At 39.6% G+C, this 19,871-nt stretch overlaps 1 protein-coding gene across 1 annotated transcript in view; it reads right to left on the minus strand.

Moving 5' to 3' along the window:
• Window positions 1-19,871, minus strand: part of grik5 (glutamate receptor, ionotropic, kainate 5) — a 187,596-nt gene that overhangs the window by 37,854 nt on the left and 129,871 nt on the right. The window contains exons 2-5 of the mRNA XM_062992731.1: window positions 10,066-10,230; window positions 7,099-7,263; window positions 2,386-2,483; window positions 1,941-2,106 (exon numbers count right to left, since the gene is read on the minus strand). Coding sequence (XP_062848801.1) covers window positions 1,941-2,106; window positions 2,386-2,483; window positions 7,099-7,263; window positions 10,066-10,183 — 547 coding nt within the window. The 5' untranslated portion in view covers window positions 10,184-10,230. The remainder of the gene's footprint in view (window positions 1-1,940; window positions 2,107-2,385; window positions 2,484-7,098; window positions 7,264-10,065; window positions 10,231-19,871) is intronic.

Genomic DNA, 19,871 nt, shown 5'->3' on the forward strand with positions numbered 1-19,871 from the left:
CTGCTGGAGTTTTTAAATACCTCACTGTCACTGCTGGACTGAGAATAGTCCACCAACCAAAAATATCCAGCCAACAGCACCCCATGGGCAGCGTCCTGTGACCACTGATGAAGGTCTAGAACAGGGGTGTCAAACTCACGGCCCGCGGGCCAGATCCGGCCCACCACGTCATTTTATGTGGCCCGCGAGAGCTTAAACGACTGTATGATTGTTGTGATGGTTCGAGTCGTTACAGAGACACGCTTATTATTAAATGAGACACCTGCGCCTTTAACCGGCAACTGGTGACATCGTAGTCATGGCAACTAACTTTAACCTTCGCTGAGAAGCCATGTGACTTTTACGGCAAAAGAACGCAGGTAGTAATGTAAACAATAATAATAAATATAAATAATTATCTTGCAGTATAATACCAAAGCATCGTCTGTAAGTAGTGGCGTTTATATTCTCAGTTGTTTGTAAATGTTTAGTGAGTATATCACAGCGTTTTAGTTACAAATTTACCGTAATTAAATACAATTGTTACCGTTACTATAGCAATTAGTATCTTTACACAAAATGCAAACTTGTTAGCGCTATTTTACGTTTGGTTAAATCTTATATTGTACCAGATGTAACACTTGACTACAGCTGTGTGCTTGTACTGTATTAAGTTCTTTATTGTTTTTATTGTTTGTATTTTTACTTCATTTTGATGCACACAGTGTATCACACAGCTGGGAAGCAAATAAACCGACTGTATTCTGAAGAGAGCTGTCTGTCTGTCTGTCTAGCTGGGAAAGGGGGATAAACTATTAGTGAGGGCAGAACAATTGTCTTAAAATACACTGTAAAATCCTACATTAACTGCATCTCTCAAAATGCATGCTGATGTTGTGACCTGCAAAGTGACACATCCCGCTAATAGATGATGTTAAGAAATATTTACACATAATCCCAAAATGTACAAGAAGATAAGTAAGAAAATTAAGCAGAAGGAGGAAATTTAATGAAAATGAAAACAAGTTTGTGCTTCAGGAAGAGAAACAGGTGTGTCTCTTGTGTTATGAGGCCGTGTCTGTGGTAAAGGAGGACAAAATAAATGCAGAATTTAGCCTCCAAGAAAAACAACAGACTGCAATCACAGCAGAATACGTTACAATCGGCCCTTTGAGGGCCACAATAATGCTGATGTTGCCCTCGGTGAAAATGAGTTTGACACCCCTGGTCTAGAGGAAGACCAACTCAAACAGCAGCAATAGATGAGCGATCATCTACAAGGTGGACCAACTCGGTAGGAGTGTCTAATAGAGTGGACAGTGAGTGGACACAGTATTTAAAAACTCCAGCAACATTGCTGTGTCTGATCCACTCATACCAGCACAACACACACTAACACACCACCACCATGTCAGTGTCACTGCAGTGCTGAGAATCATCCACCACCTAAATAATACCTGCTCTGTAGTGGTCCTGTAGTGGTTTTACCATTGAAGAACAGGTTAAAAGCAGGTTAAAAAAAGTATGTAGAGAAATAGATGGACTACAGTCAGTACTTGTAGAACTACAAAATGCTTTTATATGGTAAGTGGAGCTGATAAAATGGACAGTGAGTGTAGAAACAAGGAGGTGGTTTTAATGTTATGGCTAACCCTAGTTATATGGTACTGTAATTAATCATAATGAACAGCAAGATATTAGGAGGCCGTTCATCCAATGTCAGCTCTGTAATATCTGCTCACATGTAAAGAAAGAAATGTAATAAGTCTTGCATTCTGATTTTCTGGACATTTTTAACGCTCTCACAATAGACCTCTAAATGTGGCCCATTTACTCAGTTTTAGAATCAGCACTGCTGGGTGCCACTGTAAGCCCTATGGTTACTCAGCTGGAAATGGTTCTGACGTGCAGTGTTCCAGGGTCACACTAGCTGGTGGCGAGAGCAAAGATCAAACACTCACACTCGGCCTTGGCGCAGACCAGACTGGCTGACGGGTAGCTGAAGGAGCGTAGGATGGCGCCAACGGCAAGGCTCAGATCCTCGTTGCTAGGATACAAGGTGACGGACGCGAAGCGCAGGTAAGGCAGCCGTGGCGTCTCCTCAGGACCGATCTTCACATGAGGGATCTAGGAGAAAAGAAGGAAGGAAGGAAGGAAGGAAGGAAGGAAGGAAGGAAGGAAGGAAGGAAGGAAGGAAGGAAGGAAGGAAGGAAGGAAGGAAGGAAGGAAGGAAGGAAGGAAGGAAGGAAGGAAGGAAGGAAGAAAGTGAGAGTGAGAGTGAGAGAGAGAGAGGCAACAGGAAATAACAGTTTGACCAGAATTGGAAATGGAATTAAATGGGGGCAAAGTAAACCATTATTCTGAAAGCATAAACACCATTAAATGAAAAATGATGTATTAACGTACCTCCTTTTCACCGCAGATGTGACTGACAGTAGAGCCAGAGGCAGGACTGGAGGCAGGTCCAATCACAGCAACAACACCCTTTGGCAGAATTTGGCACACTAAAAGGAAAAAAGAACCCATTTGCTCTTCCTTAAGACTTTTTCTTAAATCAGTTCACATATTCATCTTTAAATGTAACCCTAATACCCAGTACTGCACTGTCCTATTGTAGAGCTCTTATGAGATGACTGAGATTGGTGAGATATGAGATTCTTTCAAAATATCTGACTGTGCGACATTGTGCGTCATATTATATGATTAGATTTGTTACCAACAAGCCTGTGAATACAATGCCACGTCAGGGCATCAATCACAAAAGCATATTGTTATAACGCTGGAACCGCTTTGCCTAGATGAAAGAGGTAGAAGAAACATTTGGTGTTATTTGTAGCTGACTAGAATAGAACAACATGGAGGGTCCAGTCTTCAAAGGAAACATTAAATTAGAGGAATTTTTCCTGCTATGCCATTATAGAAAGGGTCGAGATACTATGTACACCGATCAGCCATAACATTAAAACCACCTCCTTGTTTATAAGCTCACTGCCCATTTTATCAGCTCCACTTACCATATAGGAGCACTGTAGTCCATCTATTTCTCTGCATGCATTTTACCCCCCTTTCATGCTGTTCTTCAATGGTCAGGACCCCCACAGGACCACTACAGAGCAGGTATTATTTAGGTGGTGGATCATTCTAAGCACTGCAGTGACAATGACATGATGGTGGTGTGTTAGTGTGTGTTGTGCTGGTATGAGTGGATCAGACACAGCAGCGCTGCTGGAGTTTTTAAATACCGTGTCCACTCACTGTCCACTCTATTAGACACTCCTACCTAGTTGGTCCACCTTGTAGATGTAAAGTCAGAGACGATCACTCATCTGTTGCTGCTGTTTGAGTTGGTCATCTTATAGATCTTCATCAGTGGTCACAGGTTGCTGCCCACGGGGCGCTGTTGGCTGGATATTTTTGGTTGGTGGACTATTCTCAGTCCAGCAGTGACAGTGAGGTGTTTAAAAACTCCAGCAGCACTGCTGTGTCTTATCCACTCATACCAGCACAACACACACTAACACACCACCACCATGTCAGTGTCACTGCTGTGCTGAGAATGATCCACCACCTAAATAATACCTGCTCTGTGGTGGTCCTGTGGGGGTCCTGACCATTGAAGATCAGCATGAAAGGCAGCTAACAAAGCATGCAGAGAAACAGATGGACTACAGTCAGTAATTGTAGAACTACAAAGTGTTTCTATCTAGCCATCCATGTGGATGTTACTTTGACACGTACCACCTACCTAAGCATTGTTGCAGACCATGTACACCCTTTCATGGAAACAGTATTTCCTGATGGCTGTGGCCTCTTTCAGCAGGATAATGCGTCCTGCCACAAAGCAAAAATGGTTTAGGAATGGTTTGAGGAGCACAACCACAGGTTTGAGGCGTTGACTTGGCCTCCAAATTCCCCAGATCTCAATCCAATCGAGCATCTGTAGGATGTGCTGGACAAACCAGTCCGATCCTTGGACGCCCACCTTACAACTTACAGGAGTTAAGTGACCTGCTGCTGACATCTTGGTGCCAGATACCACAGCACACCTTCAGGGGTCTAGTGGAGTCCATGTCTCGACAGGTCTGGGCAGTTTTAGCAGGAAAAGGGGGACCAAGACAATACTATGATGGTGAAAATAATGTTATGCCTAATCGGTGTATATACCCATTTATACCCATAGTAGTGGATTTTAGACAAGCCCTGTAGCAGCGGTCTCACTGTAAGAGCTTAAGATTTCTTGCACAGCCAAAATGATTTCGACAGCTGTCCTTGGTCGTGGCAGAACTAAATCACCCTCCAGTGAGCACAAGAGCGTGATCCTTACAAACGACCAAAGAATATTTTCAAGATGAGCGATTTTGTTTGTGACTGCAAAATTGGGCTGATTATCCCACAGTGTAATGGCGGCTTAGCATAGTTTGGTATTTTGGCCACATATAAAATCAAAGCCTGCATTGTTTGTTGCTGTTAATACATGTCGACATGTTCCTGCCGCTGCACTTCCCATTCCCAAATACACGACATCTATGCAGGCTAAGAGGGATCAAAAACCAACACATTATACGTTAAAGCAGTCTGGTTCTTTTCCTCACCAGCAAGTGGAAGATGTTATGGTAAAGTGTTCTTCCACTCCTTGTGCAGGTACCTTGACAGACAGCCAGGTGTCACTGTTGCAGCTTTAATGAGTCATTACCTCTGCCACCAATTTGAGTCTCAGCTTTTGAAGGCTAACTAGCATAATAGACTGCTGTGCTGTGCTACATTTCTCTCTTTAATACTACAGTTTGAAACTACATGTACACTTTATTTAACTACACTGAACCAATCAGATCCTGTGTTTAAATGATTTAAGGATGACATGGTCTGCAGTAGCTAGCTGGTCTGTTAGCTGTCAGATTTGCTATGTGCTAATGTTACAAACATTAAACTGCAGTAAATATGCTACATATACACTGATCTGATCAGCCATTTAACATTAAAACCAGCTCCTTGTTTCTACACTTACTGTCCATTTCATCAGCTCCACTTACCATATAGAAGCACTTTGTAGTTCTACAATGACTATTTTAAACCTGCTTTCACCCTGTTCTTCAATGGTCAGGACCACCACAGAGCAGGTATTATTTAGGTGGTGGATCATTCTCAGCACTGCAGTGACACTGACATGGTGGTGGTGTGTTAGTGTGTGTTGTGCTGGGATCAGACACAGCAGCACTGCTGGAGTTTTTAAACGCCGTGTCCACTCACTGTCCACTCTGTTAGACTGTCCTACCTAGTTGGTCCACCTTGTAGATGTAAAGTCAGATACGATCGCTCATCTATTGCTGCTGTTTGAGTTGGTCATCTTCTAGACCTTCATCAGTGGTCACAGAAAGCTGCCCACGGGGTGCTGTTGGTTGGATATTTTTGGTTGGTGGACTTTTCTCAGTCCAGCAGTGACAGTGAGGTGATTAAAAACTCCATCAGCATTGCTGTGTCTGATCCACTCATACCAGCACAACACACACTAACACACCACCACCATGTCAGTGTCACTGCATTGCTGAGAATGATCTACCACCCAAATAATACCTGCTCTGTAGTGGTCCTGAGAGAGTCCTGACCACTGAAGAACAGCATGAAAGGGGGCTAACAAAGTATGCAGAGAAACAGATGGACTACAGTAAGTAATTGTAGAACTACAAAGTGCTTCTATATGGTAAGTGGAGCTGATAAAATGGACAGTGAGTGTAGAAACAAGGAGGTGGTTGTAATGTTATGGCTGATTAGTGTAATTTTACCATGACAGAGGTAGCTTTTAAAATCAACAGCAACAAAAAACTCCTGAATATATAGCAATGTCAACTGAGACTGCAGTAACAAAAGACTCAATCGTGCCAACTGATGACCAGAGAAAGCTAATTTATTAGCAGTTACTGCAAAGTAAATTTAAAACTTTCTTTAAATGTGATTCAACTTTTTTATAAATGAAAACCTTTTATAATTTCAATCTTCTTTAATACTGTACAGAAGAATAAAAGCAGCTTCATTTAGTGATGCTACCACTGAGAACACTATAAACCTTCAATGTGTTTATAGTGTTTTCAGGACCCCAGGCAAAACAAAAATGACAAATTAAATATTTAATAAAAGGTTCTATTTTTTACGGTTCCACTCCGAGGTGATCAGATTTAACAGATAACAGGTACTAGCAGATATGTTTTAGGGTCTTTGTTGTGGCTCTGTAATGTTGATAAATAATTTTTAATAATAATGAATATTATTGTTGTTTAATATCTTATCACACATTTTCTGTGAATCAACATTTCCAAGTACCCTGTACTTTTTATAATCTTATATTGGATGTGATTGGTTATAGAGTTTACACTGTGATATCACTATCTAGACCCATATCCTTCCTAAATCTCTTTTAGTGTAAGTTCTTAAAAGGTCTAAATCAGCGCTCCCCAACCTTTTTCGCACCACGAACCGGTTTCATATAAAATATAATTTCACGGACAGGCGGGGCGGGGGAATTTAGAATAGAATAACTATAGAATGGAAAATCAGTGTGTAAATGCTGAGCTTTTTTCGCTGCAATGATACGCTGCTCCCACCTAGTGGTGATTGGAGACAATAACACCTGAAGAGTTTTGGAAATGTAATTGCTCTTGTAGCGATCTCTAATTATTTATTCTTTCTTTGTGGCCCGGTAATAAATGACCCATGGACCGGTACCGGTCCACGGCCTGGTGGTTGGGGACCACTAGTCTAAACCATCCAATAGGAGTTAACCATTTAAAAACACTGATCGGCGGCCAGGTGGCGCTAGCTACCAGCACCAAGTTTCTGAACACCTCGGTTCGAAACTCGGTGTTGCCACCGGTCGGCTGTGCGCCATCCGGCGGGCATAATTGGCAGTGCCTGCAGCAGTATCTGCAGGGTGGGGGCCGGACTATGTGTGGGGGGGTGGGTCTTCATACGTTGTGTAAGGACCCTGATTGGCAGAAGAGACACCTGTCCAGAAAGCACAGGCGAGAGGAGGAGGGCTGTACACGTGTCGGAAGAGGCACTGATCGATCGGGTAAAGCTACCTGATCTTATCGTAATTCATTGAACCATAATGTCCATGCAACTCACTGGTGTCTGTGGTTTCATACTGAGAGTCCTTCTGCAGTTCAAACACGTCTACATCCACCCGAGCTCGAGCAGGTCCCTCCAGCAGGCTGTTGATGTTCTCCCGTGCTAACGCTAAGGCTAACCTCTCTCCCCGGCCACAGGCAGAGTGGTCATCCAGAATTGCCGCTGAACGGAGAGAGAGAGGAAAAGAAGAGCGAGGAAGAAAATGAGAGTAAGCACTTATTCTATGCTCCAAGGCCAACCGCAAAAGGTCACGGCTGAATGTCCTATGCTTAATGTGATGGCAGGAATATTGACCAAGCAAAGGTCAAAAGCAGAGCGCAGATTTGGCAGAACAAAGAGATTATTTTCAAAAAGAAAAAGACCTTGACCTAGTGAGTCTGAAAAAACAGAGATACATTGTGTACTGATTTGCTTCTGTATTAAACTTCCTCCTCCAACTCCAGAATCATCAAATACATCTTCTGTCACTGCTATTTCACTTTTATTAACCAAGAAGAACTATAAGGTCAAAAATATGTGGGCACCAGGATTATGAACTTGTTCTACATCCTTTTTAATACCATAGAACCTTAGAACAGGACAGTTATATAAAATTGCCCCACCTTTCCTTTGTGGCTATAACAGGCTCCAGTCTTTCTATAAGCCTTTTTACAAGATTTTGGAGTTTGTCTGTGAACATTTGAACCAATTCAGTCAAAAGAGCATTAATAAGTTTAGGTACTGATATTGGACAAGAAGTCCTAACTCACAATCAACATTCCAGATGTGTTTATTGGAGTCGAGCTTAGTGGAGTCTCTGTACACCAACCCATGTCTTTAATGACCTTACCTAAGCTGTTTCCCCAATTTTTTAAGCATACATATTTAAGCAGGGGTGTCCATAGATATTTGGTCAAAGTGCATATTAGGGCAGCTCAGGTGACGCAGCAGTAAAAACACACGCTGGAACCAGAGCTGGAATCTCGAATACATCGTATCGAACGATTAGCCTGTTGTTCAGATATGGGCGGGACTAAGCCGGATGGGGTCTCTCTCTCATGACTGGTGCAATTACGACCTCTGCTGGCTGATTGATGGTGCCTGCACAGAGATGAGAAAAGAGTGCTCTCAGGGTGTGTCTCTCCGTACACAACGCTGAGCTGCACTGCACTCGTCAAAGTGTAGTTGATAAGATGCATACGGCATGCTGCCCACGTGTCGGAGGGGGCGTGGGTTAGCTTTGTCATCCTCAATCAGAGCGGGGATCGGCATTGGTGGAGAGGAAGCATGATGCAATCGAGCAATTGGATACGCTAAAAGGGAGAAACGGGAGAAAATGCATGAATACCATATATTTTTGAAAAGTGCATATTAGGGGCAAGGCAGTTGTAGCCCAGTGGTTAAGGTACTGGACTAGCAATCAAAAGATCGCTGGTTCAAGCCTTACCACTGCCAGGCTGCCACTGTTGTACCCTTGAGCAAGGCCCTTAACCTTCAACTGCTTAGACCAGGGGTGCCCAATACGTAGATCGCGATCTACCAGTCAACTGCACAGAGCACACTGATAGATCGCGCCTCATTCAAACAGGTCAACATGATTGACATAAAATGTGGCCACTGTTTCTTTAATTTGCGATTTGTCATTTTTCCTTTTGTGACCTACACTGTTTGTGAAGATGAGAGCGCAACCAAGCACAAAGAAACCAAAAACTGTTCTATTCAGGCAAGACCATGGCAAATACGGCTGTTTCGTTCATACGTGGAAGAAGCTGCCGGAGAAATCTGACGAAGAAATCTGACAGATAAATCTGACATTAATATGAAGTCAAGGGCCTCTGCTGGACAATCTGCTGGCTGAGGAAAAATATCCAAACATATAAAAATGTGCCACATATTTGACAGCATTTTTTGATCAAACTACTTCTGTGAATCAGCCTTTTCCCACATAAAAATGATCAAGTCCACACTTACTGATGAACACCTGAAAGACTGCTTGAGAATTTGCATCAGCAGCTATTGTCCACACTACATAAAGTGTGGACTCAACAGCACATCATATTGAGAAAGCGTGAAAGTGATCTGCTGGAGCAAAATCACATCTGGGGAAAAATGGTTGCAAAAGAAAAAAAAGCATTTTTAACCTTCAGTAAACAACCAAACAATTTAAAATGGTTTTAGAAATAGGCTTAACATTCGATTCAGTTCTCTTGAATGTTATCTAAAGCACTGCTGTACTCTTCTACTAACTACTACTTACAGGTAACAGAGCAGTGCACAACACAGTTACAGTGCAAACCCTAGTGTTTAGATATTTTATGAGTATAGCTGGCAATTCCTTTGGCACAGGGGTTCGTTTAGCAAAGGGTTGCACCTTAAGACATTTGATGAACTTAACACATAAACGTGTGGCATGCGGCTCCCAGCTGGCGCAGTGGGATAATCCGCTAGCACACCTCCAGAGTTCAAACCTCAGCTCTGCTATCGGTCGGCTGGGCGCCCTCCTCTAGCTGGCATAATTGGCAATGTCTGCAGCAGACATAATTGGCCATTTTAAGTATGACACTAATGTGGGTGGGGTCTTCGACACTGTGTAAGGACATTGGTTAGTAGCCCGAGACGACAGACGAATATACCCTCCTCGGACACGGCCGGAGTCTCCAGCAGCGGAAGACAAATTGACTAGGTGTGTGGCGTGCACATTTATACTACAGGTCTGTTATTCATATATATTTATGCATGTATGCTGCCCATTATAACCCAGCTAATAAAAAGATTGGGTTTGCACAACGCACACATGTGATGTCCATGCTGATTTACATTGTGTGTAACTATACCATTGGTAGTGTAATAATTAGACATGCTATTTAGTGTGGTTTAAACCTAGCCCTGTTAGTATAGATTGGCAATACATGGGCATGAGGTATAGGTTGGCACGTGTCTCTAGACTTCCCACGAGACTAGCGTAAAAGGGATCTTGTCACTCACCCATTCTCACAGATGACAGGACAGGAGTTTGGCTTAGAGAGGAGGGCGGCATGTTAAGCACAGTAATTAGCAAGAAGTAGACGTGAATCGACAGCAGCACCGCTGGCAGTTCCGGCATCTTCTACTGCTCCTCATGGAGACGCCGTCTGCTGCCTATAGCACCCCCTGCAGGACAGGTGTTAGCATTAGCATTACAAGTGGAAGCAAAAAATTTATTCTGCATTGATGCACAGATCTCTATAATCAGATCTTTACAAGTGATTGATGAGATAACTCTGACCTCTGGATATTACCACTATTATACTCATTCATACCTATATCTGGTATTATATTTATTATAGGATATAGTATATACTGTAAAACAATGTATATTATTGTATATCATATTGTCTATTATTGTACCAATAACCGATATACTGTATATATTTATAACTATGACAATATCTTTATTTCTACAGCCATAACTCATAACACACATGTGACTTCACTATACTTAAACTTGTGTAAAACCTAAACATGTGTGTGCAGAACCATCTCTGTTAACAATTTTATATTCCACCCGTGTTCTCACAGTGGGGGGTACTTGTTATAAAGTTAGCGATAACAAAACCCACCCATTTAGAGGGGAGATGTGTCAATTTACTGTAATTAAGAATTTCTATTGCTTGGCATGTTTAGAATTTATAGGTGGACTAAAAGGCTTCTTTTATTTAAGCCTTTACATTGTAAAGGCTTAAGGATGGGTGTCAGTTGTAGCCTAGCGGTTAAGGAACTGGACTAGTAACCGAAAGGTTGCCGGTTCAAGCCCCGCCACTGTTGGGCCCTTGAGCAAAACCCTTAACCCTCAATTGCTCAGACTGTATACTGTCACAATACTGTAAGTCGCTTTGGATAAAAGCGTCTGCTAAATGCCGAAAATGTAAATGTAACAAATTGAATGAGCAGGTATGAATGATTTATTTGCTTGGATTTGTGTTTGTTTAAATGTTGATTGTCAAATTACACCGACTAGGGCATAACATTATGACCACTGACAGGTGAAGTGAATAACACTGATTACCTCCTCCGGCGGAGGCAGTGTGATGCTTTGGGCAATGTTCTGCTGGGAAACCTTGGGTCCTGCCATCCATGTGCATGTTACTTTGACACCTACCGCCTACCTAAGCATTGTTGCATTCATCCTTTCATGGACACGGTATTCCCTGATGGCTGAGGCCTCTTTCAGCAGGATAATGCGCCCTGCCACAAAGCAAAATGGTTCAGGAATGGTTTGAGGAGCACAGCGATGAGTTTGAGGTGTTGACTTGGCCTCCAAATTCCCCAGATCTCAATCCAATTGAGTATCTGTGGGATGTGCTGGACAAACAAGTCCGATCCATTAAGGCACACCTTCAGGGGTGTAGTGGAATGCCTCGATGGGTCAGGGCTGTTTTGGCAGCAAAAGGGGGACCAACACAATATTAGGTCATAATGTTATGCCTGATCGGTGTATATATGTTATTTTTAGAATATCTGAGGCGCTTTCATCACAGGGCCCTGACGGTTCCCCTCTGTTTAGGACACAGCACACGTTTCCAAGCCTTAGATATAAATAATCCACAGTGTACTGAGTGAAGAAGCAAATCATCTCTCCATCAACAAGTGATTTATTGAGAAAGCTAATGTTAGCTGTTTGAGCTGAGCTATAATTCTCAGCGTGTGCGAGTAAGTGAGAGAGAATGTTTGTATCTCGAAAATAATAATCCGAAATCACATTCTCAGATGTTTCGGTGAAGTGTATTCATGAGCCTGCTCTAACTGCTGATGTGTAAAATAAAGTGGATGCCAATCGACTATACACACACACACACACACAAATAAAAGTTAAAAAAAAGAGATATGTCTCTGGAATTGTATACATATTTATTTCTTATTAATAAACAAGTAATTATTATTTTATATAATGATTGCTGATCATGATTCATTAAAAAAGTGTTACTGATGTTCAGGTTAGGGCAGTTTGAGATCTATTTGTTTTAATTCTTTTTTTAGAATAAAAAAATGGGTAAATCACCATTTTAAAAATGTAGACAATAACTTCAATCATGTTATCAAACAACTACACAAGGTGCTAGGGATGTAACGATACACTCTACCCACGATGCGATGCGATTCACGATACTGGGTTCACGGTCCGTGTACCTTTGGTCATTCGTTTTTCACTTCAAATCCCAAAGTTCAAAAATGGAAAAACGGGGTGTTATAAATTTTTTGTTTTAAGATAAAAAAAAATCAAATAGCAAACAAGCAGAAAATGAAAAACGGGTCGTATTTTATTTTTCCAAAATCAACATTTTCTATCAGTTTGACCGGAAATAAACACACAAGCGTGTGCACGCGCTGACATGCGTATATATGCTTCATATAGACAGTTTAAATCAAGCACAAGTGTTGAGAAGACAGAGCAAAAAGTAATAATAACGTGACGCCACGTCCCCTGTTCTGACTTTTGTGTCTGCCATAGTTTTTCCCTGCACTTATAATTCACACAAGAACTATTTTTCCTAAATAAAAGGTATTCTAAGAAAAAGAATGACATCACAAAATGTACATTAATATTTTTTTGCTGTGTAGGACTCCGTGTAGGATTCTGTAATACAGTCATAACTAATCGTACATGTCACTGTGTAACTATTACAACATTTAATGCATTTTAATCAGCGTTCTGCTTTATGCACTTTTTTTTTTTACCCTTTTAGCGCATCCAATTTCTACCCATCAATCATCCTCTCACTAATGCTGGTCCCTGCTCCTGATTGGGGAGGACGAGGCTGCTCCACGCCCCCTCCGAAACGTGCACAGCAATCGAACTTGACGAGCGCAGTTCGGTACAGCGCTGTGCACGGAGGGCCACACCCCCACCGCACTCCTTCCCCATCTCCATGCAGGCGCCACCAACCAGCCAGCAAAGGTCGTAATCGCACTAGTCTGAGAGAGAGTCCCGATCCGGCTTTTAGTAACGCCCCTTATCTGAACAACAGGCCAATCGTTGTTCATGTAGCCACTCAGCCTCAGCCGGCAAGGCAGAGCCGAGATTCGATACGATGTATTCAAGATCTCAGCTCTGGTAAACAGCGTACGCTTTACCGCTGCGCCACCTGAGTGGCCTTCATGCACTTTTAAGAAATAACTTTAACTAAAAATTAACCAAATAACTTTTTGAAATATATTTGATTGTTGGTCACCGCAGAGTTAGTTTGTGCAATTTTATAAATTTTTGGATGTTTATTGGCCCGAGAACAAGAAATACTATAATACAACATAAATAAATAAATGACGTCTCAGATGTCAGGCGATCATCCAATATAAAACCAACATGATCACGGTGGTGTACAACGTCCAGTACGTTAATCACTTCCCCATAATGTTTGTTTTTTGCAGATAGAGCAAATATATGAACGTCAAATATAGAAACACAAAAGTCAGAAAAACATGGGAACGCGTTGTTACTTTATTATTACTTTTTCAACACTTGTGCCTAATTTACACCGTCTATATATGAAATACACGCATGTGCTTGTGTGTTTATTTCCAGTTGAACTGATAGAAAATGTTGATTTCGGAAAATTTAAATATGATCCGTTTTTCAATTTCTGCTTGTTTGTTATTTCATTTTTGATCTTGAAATGAAAAACGAATAACGCCCCGTTTTCTTGTTTTTCAATGTTGTTTTTTAAAAACGAAAAATTACTCGTTTTCTTGTTTTTCAATGTTTTTTGAAAAAAATAATGAAAAATGACCCGTTTTCTTGTTTTTCAATGTCATTTTTTGAAACGAAAAATGACCCGTTTTCTTGTTTTTCAATATTGTTTTTTAAATGAAAAACGAAAAATGACCCGTTTTCTTGTTTTTCAATGTTGTTTTTTAAAAACGAAAAATGACTCGTTTTCTTGTTTTTCAATGTTTTTTGAAAAAAATAATGAAAAATGACCCATTTTCTTGTTTTTCAATGTTGTTTTTGGAAATAAAAAATTACCCGTTTTCTTGTTTTTCAATATTGTTTTTTGAAATAAAAAATGACCCGTTTTCTTGTTTTTCAATATTGTTTTTTAAAACGAAAAACAAAAAATGACCCGTTTTCTTGTTTTTCAATATTGTTTTTTGAAACTAAAAACAAAAAATGACCCGTTTTCTTGTTTTTCAATGTTGTTTTTTTAAATGAAAAAACGAAAAATGACCAGTTTTCTTGTTTTTCAATTGTTTTTTAAAATAAAAAATGACCCGTTTTCTTGTTTTTCAATGTTGTTTTTTGAAATGAAAAATGACCCGTTTTCTTGTTTTTCAATATTGTTTTTTAAATGAAAAACGAAAAATGACCCGTTTTCTTGTTTTTCAATTGTTTTTTAAAATAAAAAATTACCCGTTTTCTTGTTTTTCAATGTCATTTTTTGAAACGAAAAATGACCCGTTTTCTTGTTTTTCAATATTGTTTTTTAAATGAAAAACGAAAAATGACCCGTTTTCTTGTTTTTCAATGTTGTTTTTTAAAAACGAAAAATGACCCATTTTCTTGTTTTTCAATGTTGTTTTTGGAAAAAAAAAATTACCCGTTTTCTTGTTTTTCAATATTGTTTTTTGAAATAAAAAATGACCCGTTTTCTTGTTTTTCAATATTGTTTTTTAAAACGAAAAACAAAAAATGACCCGTTTTCTTGTTTTTCAATATTGTTTTTTGAAACTAAAAACTAAAAATGACCCGTTTTCTTGTTTTTCAATGTTGTTTTTTTAAATGAAAAAACGAAAAATGACCAGTTTTCTTGTTTTTCAATTGTTTTTTAAAATAAAAAATGACCCGTTTTCTTGTTTTTCAATGTTGTTTTTTGAAATGAAAAACGAAAAATGACCCATTTTCTTGTTTTTCTATGTTGTTTTTATTTAATGAAAAACGAAAAATGACCCGTTTTCTTGTTTTTCAACGTTGTTTTTTTTTTTTATGAAAAATGACCCGTTTTCTTGTTTTTCAATGCTGCTTTTTGAAATGAAAAATGACCTGTTTTCTTGTTTTTCAATATTGTTTTTTGAAATGAAAAACGAAAAATTACCTGTTTTCTTGTTTTTCAATGTTGTTTTTTGAAACAAAAAATGACCTGTTTTTTTTATTTTCAATAGTTTTTTGAAATGAAAAATGACTCGTTTTCTTGTTTTTCAATGTTGTTTTACATGAAAAATGACCTATTTTCTTGTTTTTTAATGTTTTTTTAAACGAAAAATGACCCGTTTTCTTGTTGTTCTGTCGTTTTTTGAAATGAAAAATGACCCGTTTTCTTGTTCTTTAATATTGTTTTTGAAATGAAAAACGACCCGTTTTCTTGTTTTTTTATATTGTTTTTGAAATGAAAAATTACCCATTTTCTTGTTTTTCAATGTTGTTTTTTTAAATGAAAAATGACCCGTTTTCTTGTTTTTCAATAGTTTTTGAAATGAAAAACGACCCGTTTCCTTGTTCTTTAATGTTGTTTTTGAAATGAAAAACGACCCGTTTTCTTGTTTTTTAATATTGTTTTTGAAATGAAAAATGACCCGTTTTCTTGTTTTTCAATAGTTTTTGAAATGAAAAACGACCCGTTTCCTTGTTCTTTAATATTGTTTTTTAAATGAAAAACGATCCGTTTTCTTGTTTTTTAATATTGTTTTTGAAATGAAAAATGACCCGTTTTCTTGTTTTTCAATGTTGTTTTTTTAAATGAAAAACGAAAAATGACCCGTTTTTTTGTTTTTCAATGTTGTTTTTTGAAATGAAAAACGAAAAATGACCCATTTTCTTATTTTTCAATGTTGTTTTTGGAAACATTCCTGCATTCCTGTTTTTCAACTTTGGGATTCGAAGTAAAAGATGAATGACCAAGGGTACACGGACAATTCACGATACGATTTTTTCCCGATTTTTTTAACTGAAATTGAAGACAAATTATGACAAAGTTTCCTTTTATTATTTCTCTTTAAATAAAATAAAATACTGTATTTGTGCTTATCTTTTATTTATCTAAGTAATGAATGCCCTTTTATTTCTGAGGTAGGTACAAACTATGCAAAACAATTTTGAATTAAGCACAATTTGGCTGAAAAAACCCGAATTTGGCAACCAGGCATATAGCACCAGTGACGTCAACCAGGCGAGGTGTAAAGCCCCAGTGCCCTCTGCTGTTTAAAGTGAATATCGATTCATTTTACATGTCAAATTGATTTGAATCGTGGAATGTCATATGGTGAATCGTTACATCCCTACATGGTACTAAAGTTAATCACTATAAAACTGACCGACTGTTCATTTAGGAGTCACTGGTGCCAGTTAATGTTCCAGCATGCCAGTCACACTATCTGTTCTATAAAGCTGACATTCCCAGTCCTGTGTCTGAGATTAAATATTAATTTCCTCTGACAACCCCACAGTTCACACATCGACAACACAAACAGCAGTGAAAGCATTACGGTGAACACTTTAAAAAGGGTTAGCAGGTGCGCTAATTAGTGCTTGTTTTTGTTATTTGCATGGACCTAGGGAAAGGTCTGCCTAATCGTGAAAATAACTGCAGCATACAAAACAATTGAGAAGAATTAGACAATTAGCATCCTGGGAATGCCAAAAAAGACGAGACACTGAAATCAGTGCCATCCAAGCAGCGCAGTGTAGCGCCACTTGACAAGGTCATAAAGATGTCTGGTGCTGTAAACAACAAGATGGTTTATTAGCAGGGCTGAACTCTCAATAGAATTAGCTCTAAGTTACTTAGATTTTATTATGAGCAGATTTTGAAGCAATAGGCAGTCAGCAGGTAAATGGGTGGTTTAAGTGCTTGAAAAGCATCATTTTTATGATTCAGCTTTATGGACGCATAACTTACTAGGTTTAAGTGTAATGATGGGTGTAATTTTGTTTGGCATTCTATGATAATGGCTGTACCTCTGTACAGGTAATCACAACAAGAGTCAGCACTAAAGGAAAAATACTGAACAGATTTCACTTAATTAAAATATTAAAGTATTAATTTATTCTTTAAATGTATTTATGAGTGAATTCATTTCAACTAAATTAATACACACTGTTCTTCAATGGTCAGGACCCCCACAGGACCACCACAGAGCAGGTATTATTTAGGTGGTGGATCATACTCAGCACTGCAGTGACACTGACATGGTGGTGGTGTGTTAGTGTGTGTTGTGCTGGTATGAGTGGATCAGACACAGCAGCGCTGCTGGAGTTTTTAAATACTGTGTCCACTCACTGTCCACTCTATTAGACACTCCTATCTAGTTGGTCCACCTTGTAGATGTAAAGTCAGAGACGATCGCTCATCTATTGCTGCTGTATAAGTTGGTCATCTTCTAGACCTTCATCAGTGGTCACAGGACGTCTCAGTCCAGCAGTAACAGTGAGGTGTTTAAAAACTCCATCAGCATTGCTGTGTCTGATCCACTCATACCAGCACAACACACACTAACACACCACCACCATGTCATCGTCACTGCAGTTCTAAGGGTTACCAAAGCATGCAGAGAAACAGATAGACTACAGTCAGTAATTGTAGAACTACAAAGTGCTTCTCTATGGTAAGTGGAGCTGATAAAATGGACAGAGTGTGTAGAAACAATGAGGTGGTTTTAATGTTATGGCTGATCGGTGTATATTTATTCTATTTCAAAGTAATATGAATCAGACATAATGATACCATTTAAAAGCAAAGAATTAATAATCCTGCTTGGTAATGAGTCTTAATGTGGGAGGGGTGGGATGGCACATTAATTTTGATTGCCACTATATTAAAAACTCTGATTTTTATTTGTTCTTCAGCGTTCTATAATGAAGATAAATTATAACTTATATTATAGACTAAATTTTAAAGTACAGACAAAATTTTGGTAAATGGTGCATACTGTTCTTTTTACTAACTGGTCTTGGGTTTAAAATCAAATTCATAAAAAAAAAAAAAGATTCTCTCTTACATACAGTGTATCACAAAAGTGAGTACACCCCTCACATTTCTGCAGATATTTAAGTATATCTTTTCATGGGACAACACTGACAAAATGACACTTTCAGACAATGAAAAGTAGTCTGTGTGCAGCTTATATAACAGTGTAAATTTATTCTTCCCTCAAAATAACTCAATATACAGCCATTAATGTCTAAACCACCGGCAACAAAAGTGAGTACACCCCTTAGTGAAAGTTCCTGAAGTGTCAATATTTTGTGTGGCCACCATTATTTCCCAGAACTGCCTTAACTCTCCTGGGCATGGAGTTTACCAGAGCTTCACAGGTTGCCACTGGAATGCTTTTCCACTCCTCCATGATGACATCACGGAGCTGGTGGATATTCGAGACTTTGCGCTCCTCCACCTTCCGCTTGAGGATGCCCCAAAGATGTTCTATTGGGTTTAGGTCTGGAGACATGCTTGGCCAGTCCATCACCTTTACCCTCAGCCTCTTCAATAAAGCAGTGGTCGTCTTAGAGGTGTGTTTGGGGTCATTATCATGCTGGAACACTGCCCTGCGACCCAGTTTCCGGAGGGAGGGGATCATGCTCTTCTTCAGTATTTCACAGTACATATTGGAGTTCATGTGTCCCTCAATGAAATGTAACTCCCCAACACCTGCTGCACTCATGCAGCCCCAGACCATGGCATTCCCACCACCATGCTTGACTGTAGGCATGACACACTTATCTTTGTACTCCTCACCTGATTGCCACCACACATGCTTGAGACCATCTGAACCAAACAAATTAATCTTGGTCTCATCAGACCATAGGACATGGTTCTAGTAATCCATGTCCTTTGTTGACATGTCTTCAGCAAACTGTTTGCGGGCTTTCTTGTGTAGAGACTTCAGAAGAGGCTTCCTTCTGGGGTGACAGCCATGCAGACCAATTTGATGTAGTGTGCGGCGTATGGTCTGAGCACTGACAGGCTGACCCCCCACCTTTTCAATCTCTGCAGCAATGCTGACAGCACTCCTGCGCCTATCTTTCAAAGACAGCAGTTGGATGTGACGCTGAGCACGTGCACTCAGCTTCTTTGGACGACCAACGCGAGGTCTGTTCTGAGTGGACCCTGCTCTTTTAAAACGCTGGATGATCTTGGCCACTGTGCTGTAGCTCAGTTTCAGGGTGTTGGCAATCTTCTTGTAGCCTTGGCCATCTTTATGTAGCGCAACAATTCGTCTTTTAAGATCCTCAGAGAGTTCTTTGCCATGAGGTGCCATGTTGGAACTTTCAGTGACCAGTATGAGAGAGTGTGAGAGCTGTACTACTAAATTGAACACACCTGCTCCCTATGCACACCTGAGACCTAGTAACACTAACAAATCACATGACATTTTGGAGGGAAAATGACAAGCAGTGCTCAATTTGGACATTTAGGGGTGTAGTCTCTTAGGGGTGTACTCACTTTTGTTGCCGGTGGTTTAGACATTAATGGCTGTATATTGAGTTATTTTGAGGGAAGAATAAATTTACACTGTTATATAAGCTGCACACAGACTACTTTTCATTGTGTCAAAGTGTAATTTTGTCAGTGTTGTCCCATAAAAAGATATACTTAAATATCTGCAGAAATGTGAGGGGTGTACTCACATTTGTGATACACTGTAAGTAAAACAATAAATCAGACACAGTATGCTTAGATTTATCTACAATTGTAGAGTTGGAGCCATGATTCAGAACAATCAGACAGAAGAAAAACAGACTTGTTGTGATGAAGCTCTCCCCTATAGAAACTCTAAATCAATACCGAGGACGAAACTCCAGTATTGCAACCAACTGTGAAAAC

The sequence above is a fragment of the Trichomycterus rosablanca genome, chromosome 3, assembly GCF_030014385.1.
Source record: "Trichomycterus rosablanca isolate fTriRos1 chromosome 3, fTriRos1.hap1, whole genome shotgun sequence".
Lineage (NCBI taxonomy): Eukaryota > Metazoa > Chordata > Actinopteri > Siluriformes > Trichomycteridae > Trichomycterus > Trichomycterus rosablanca.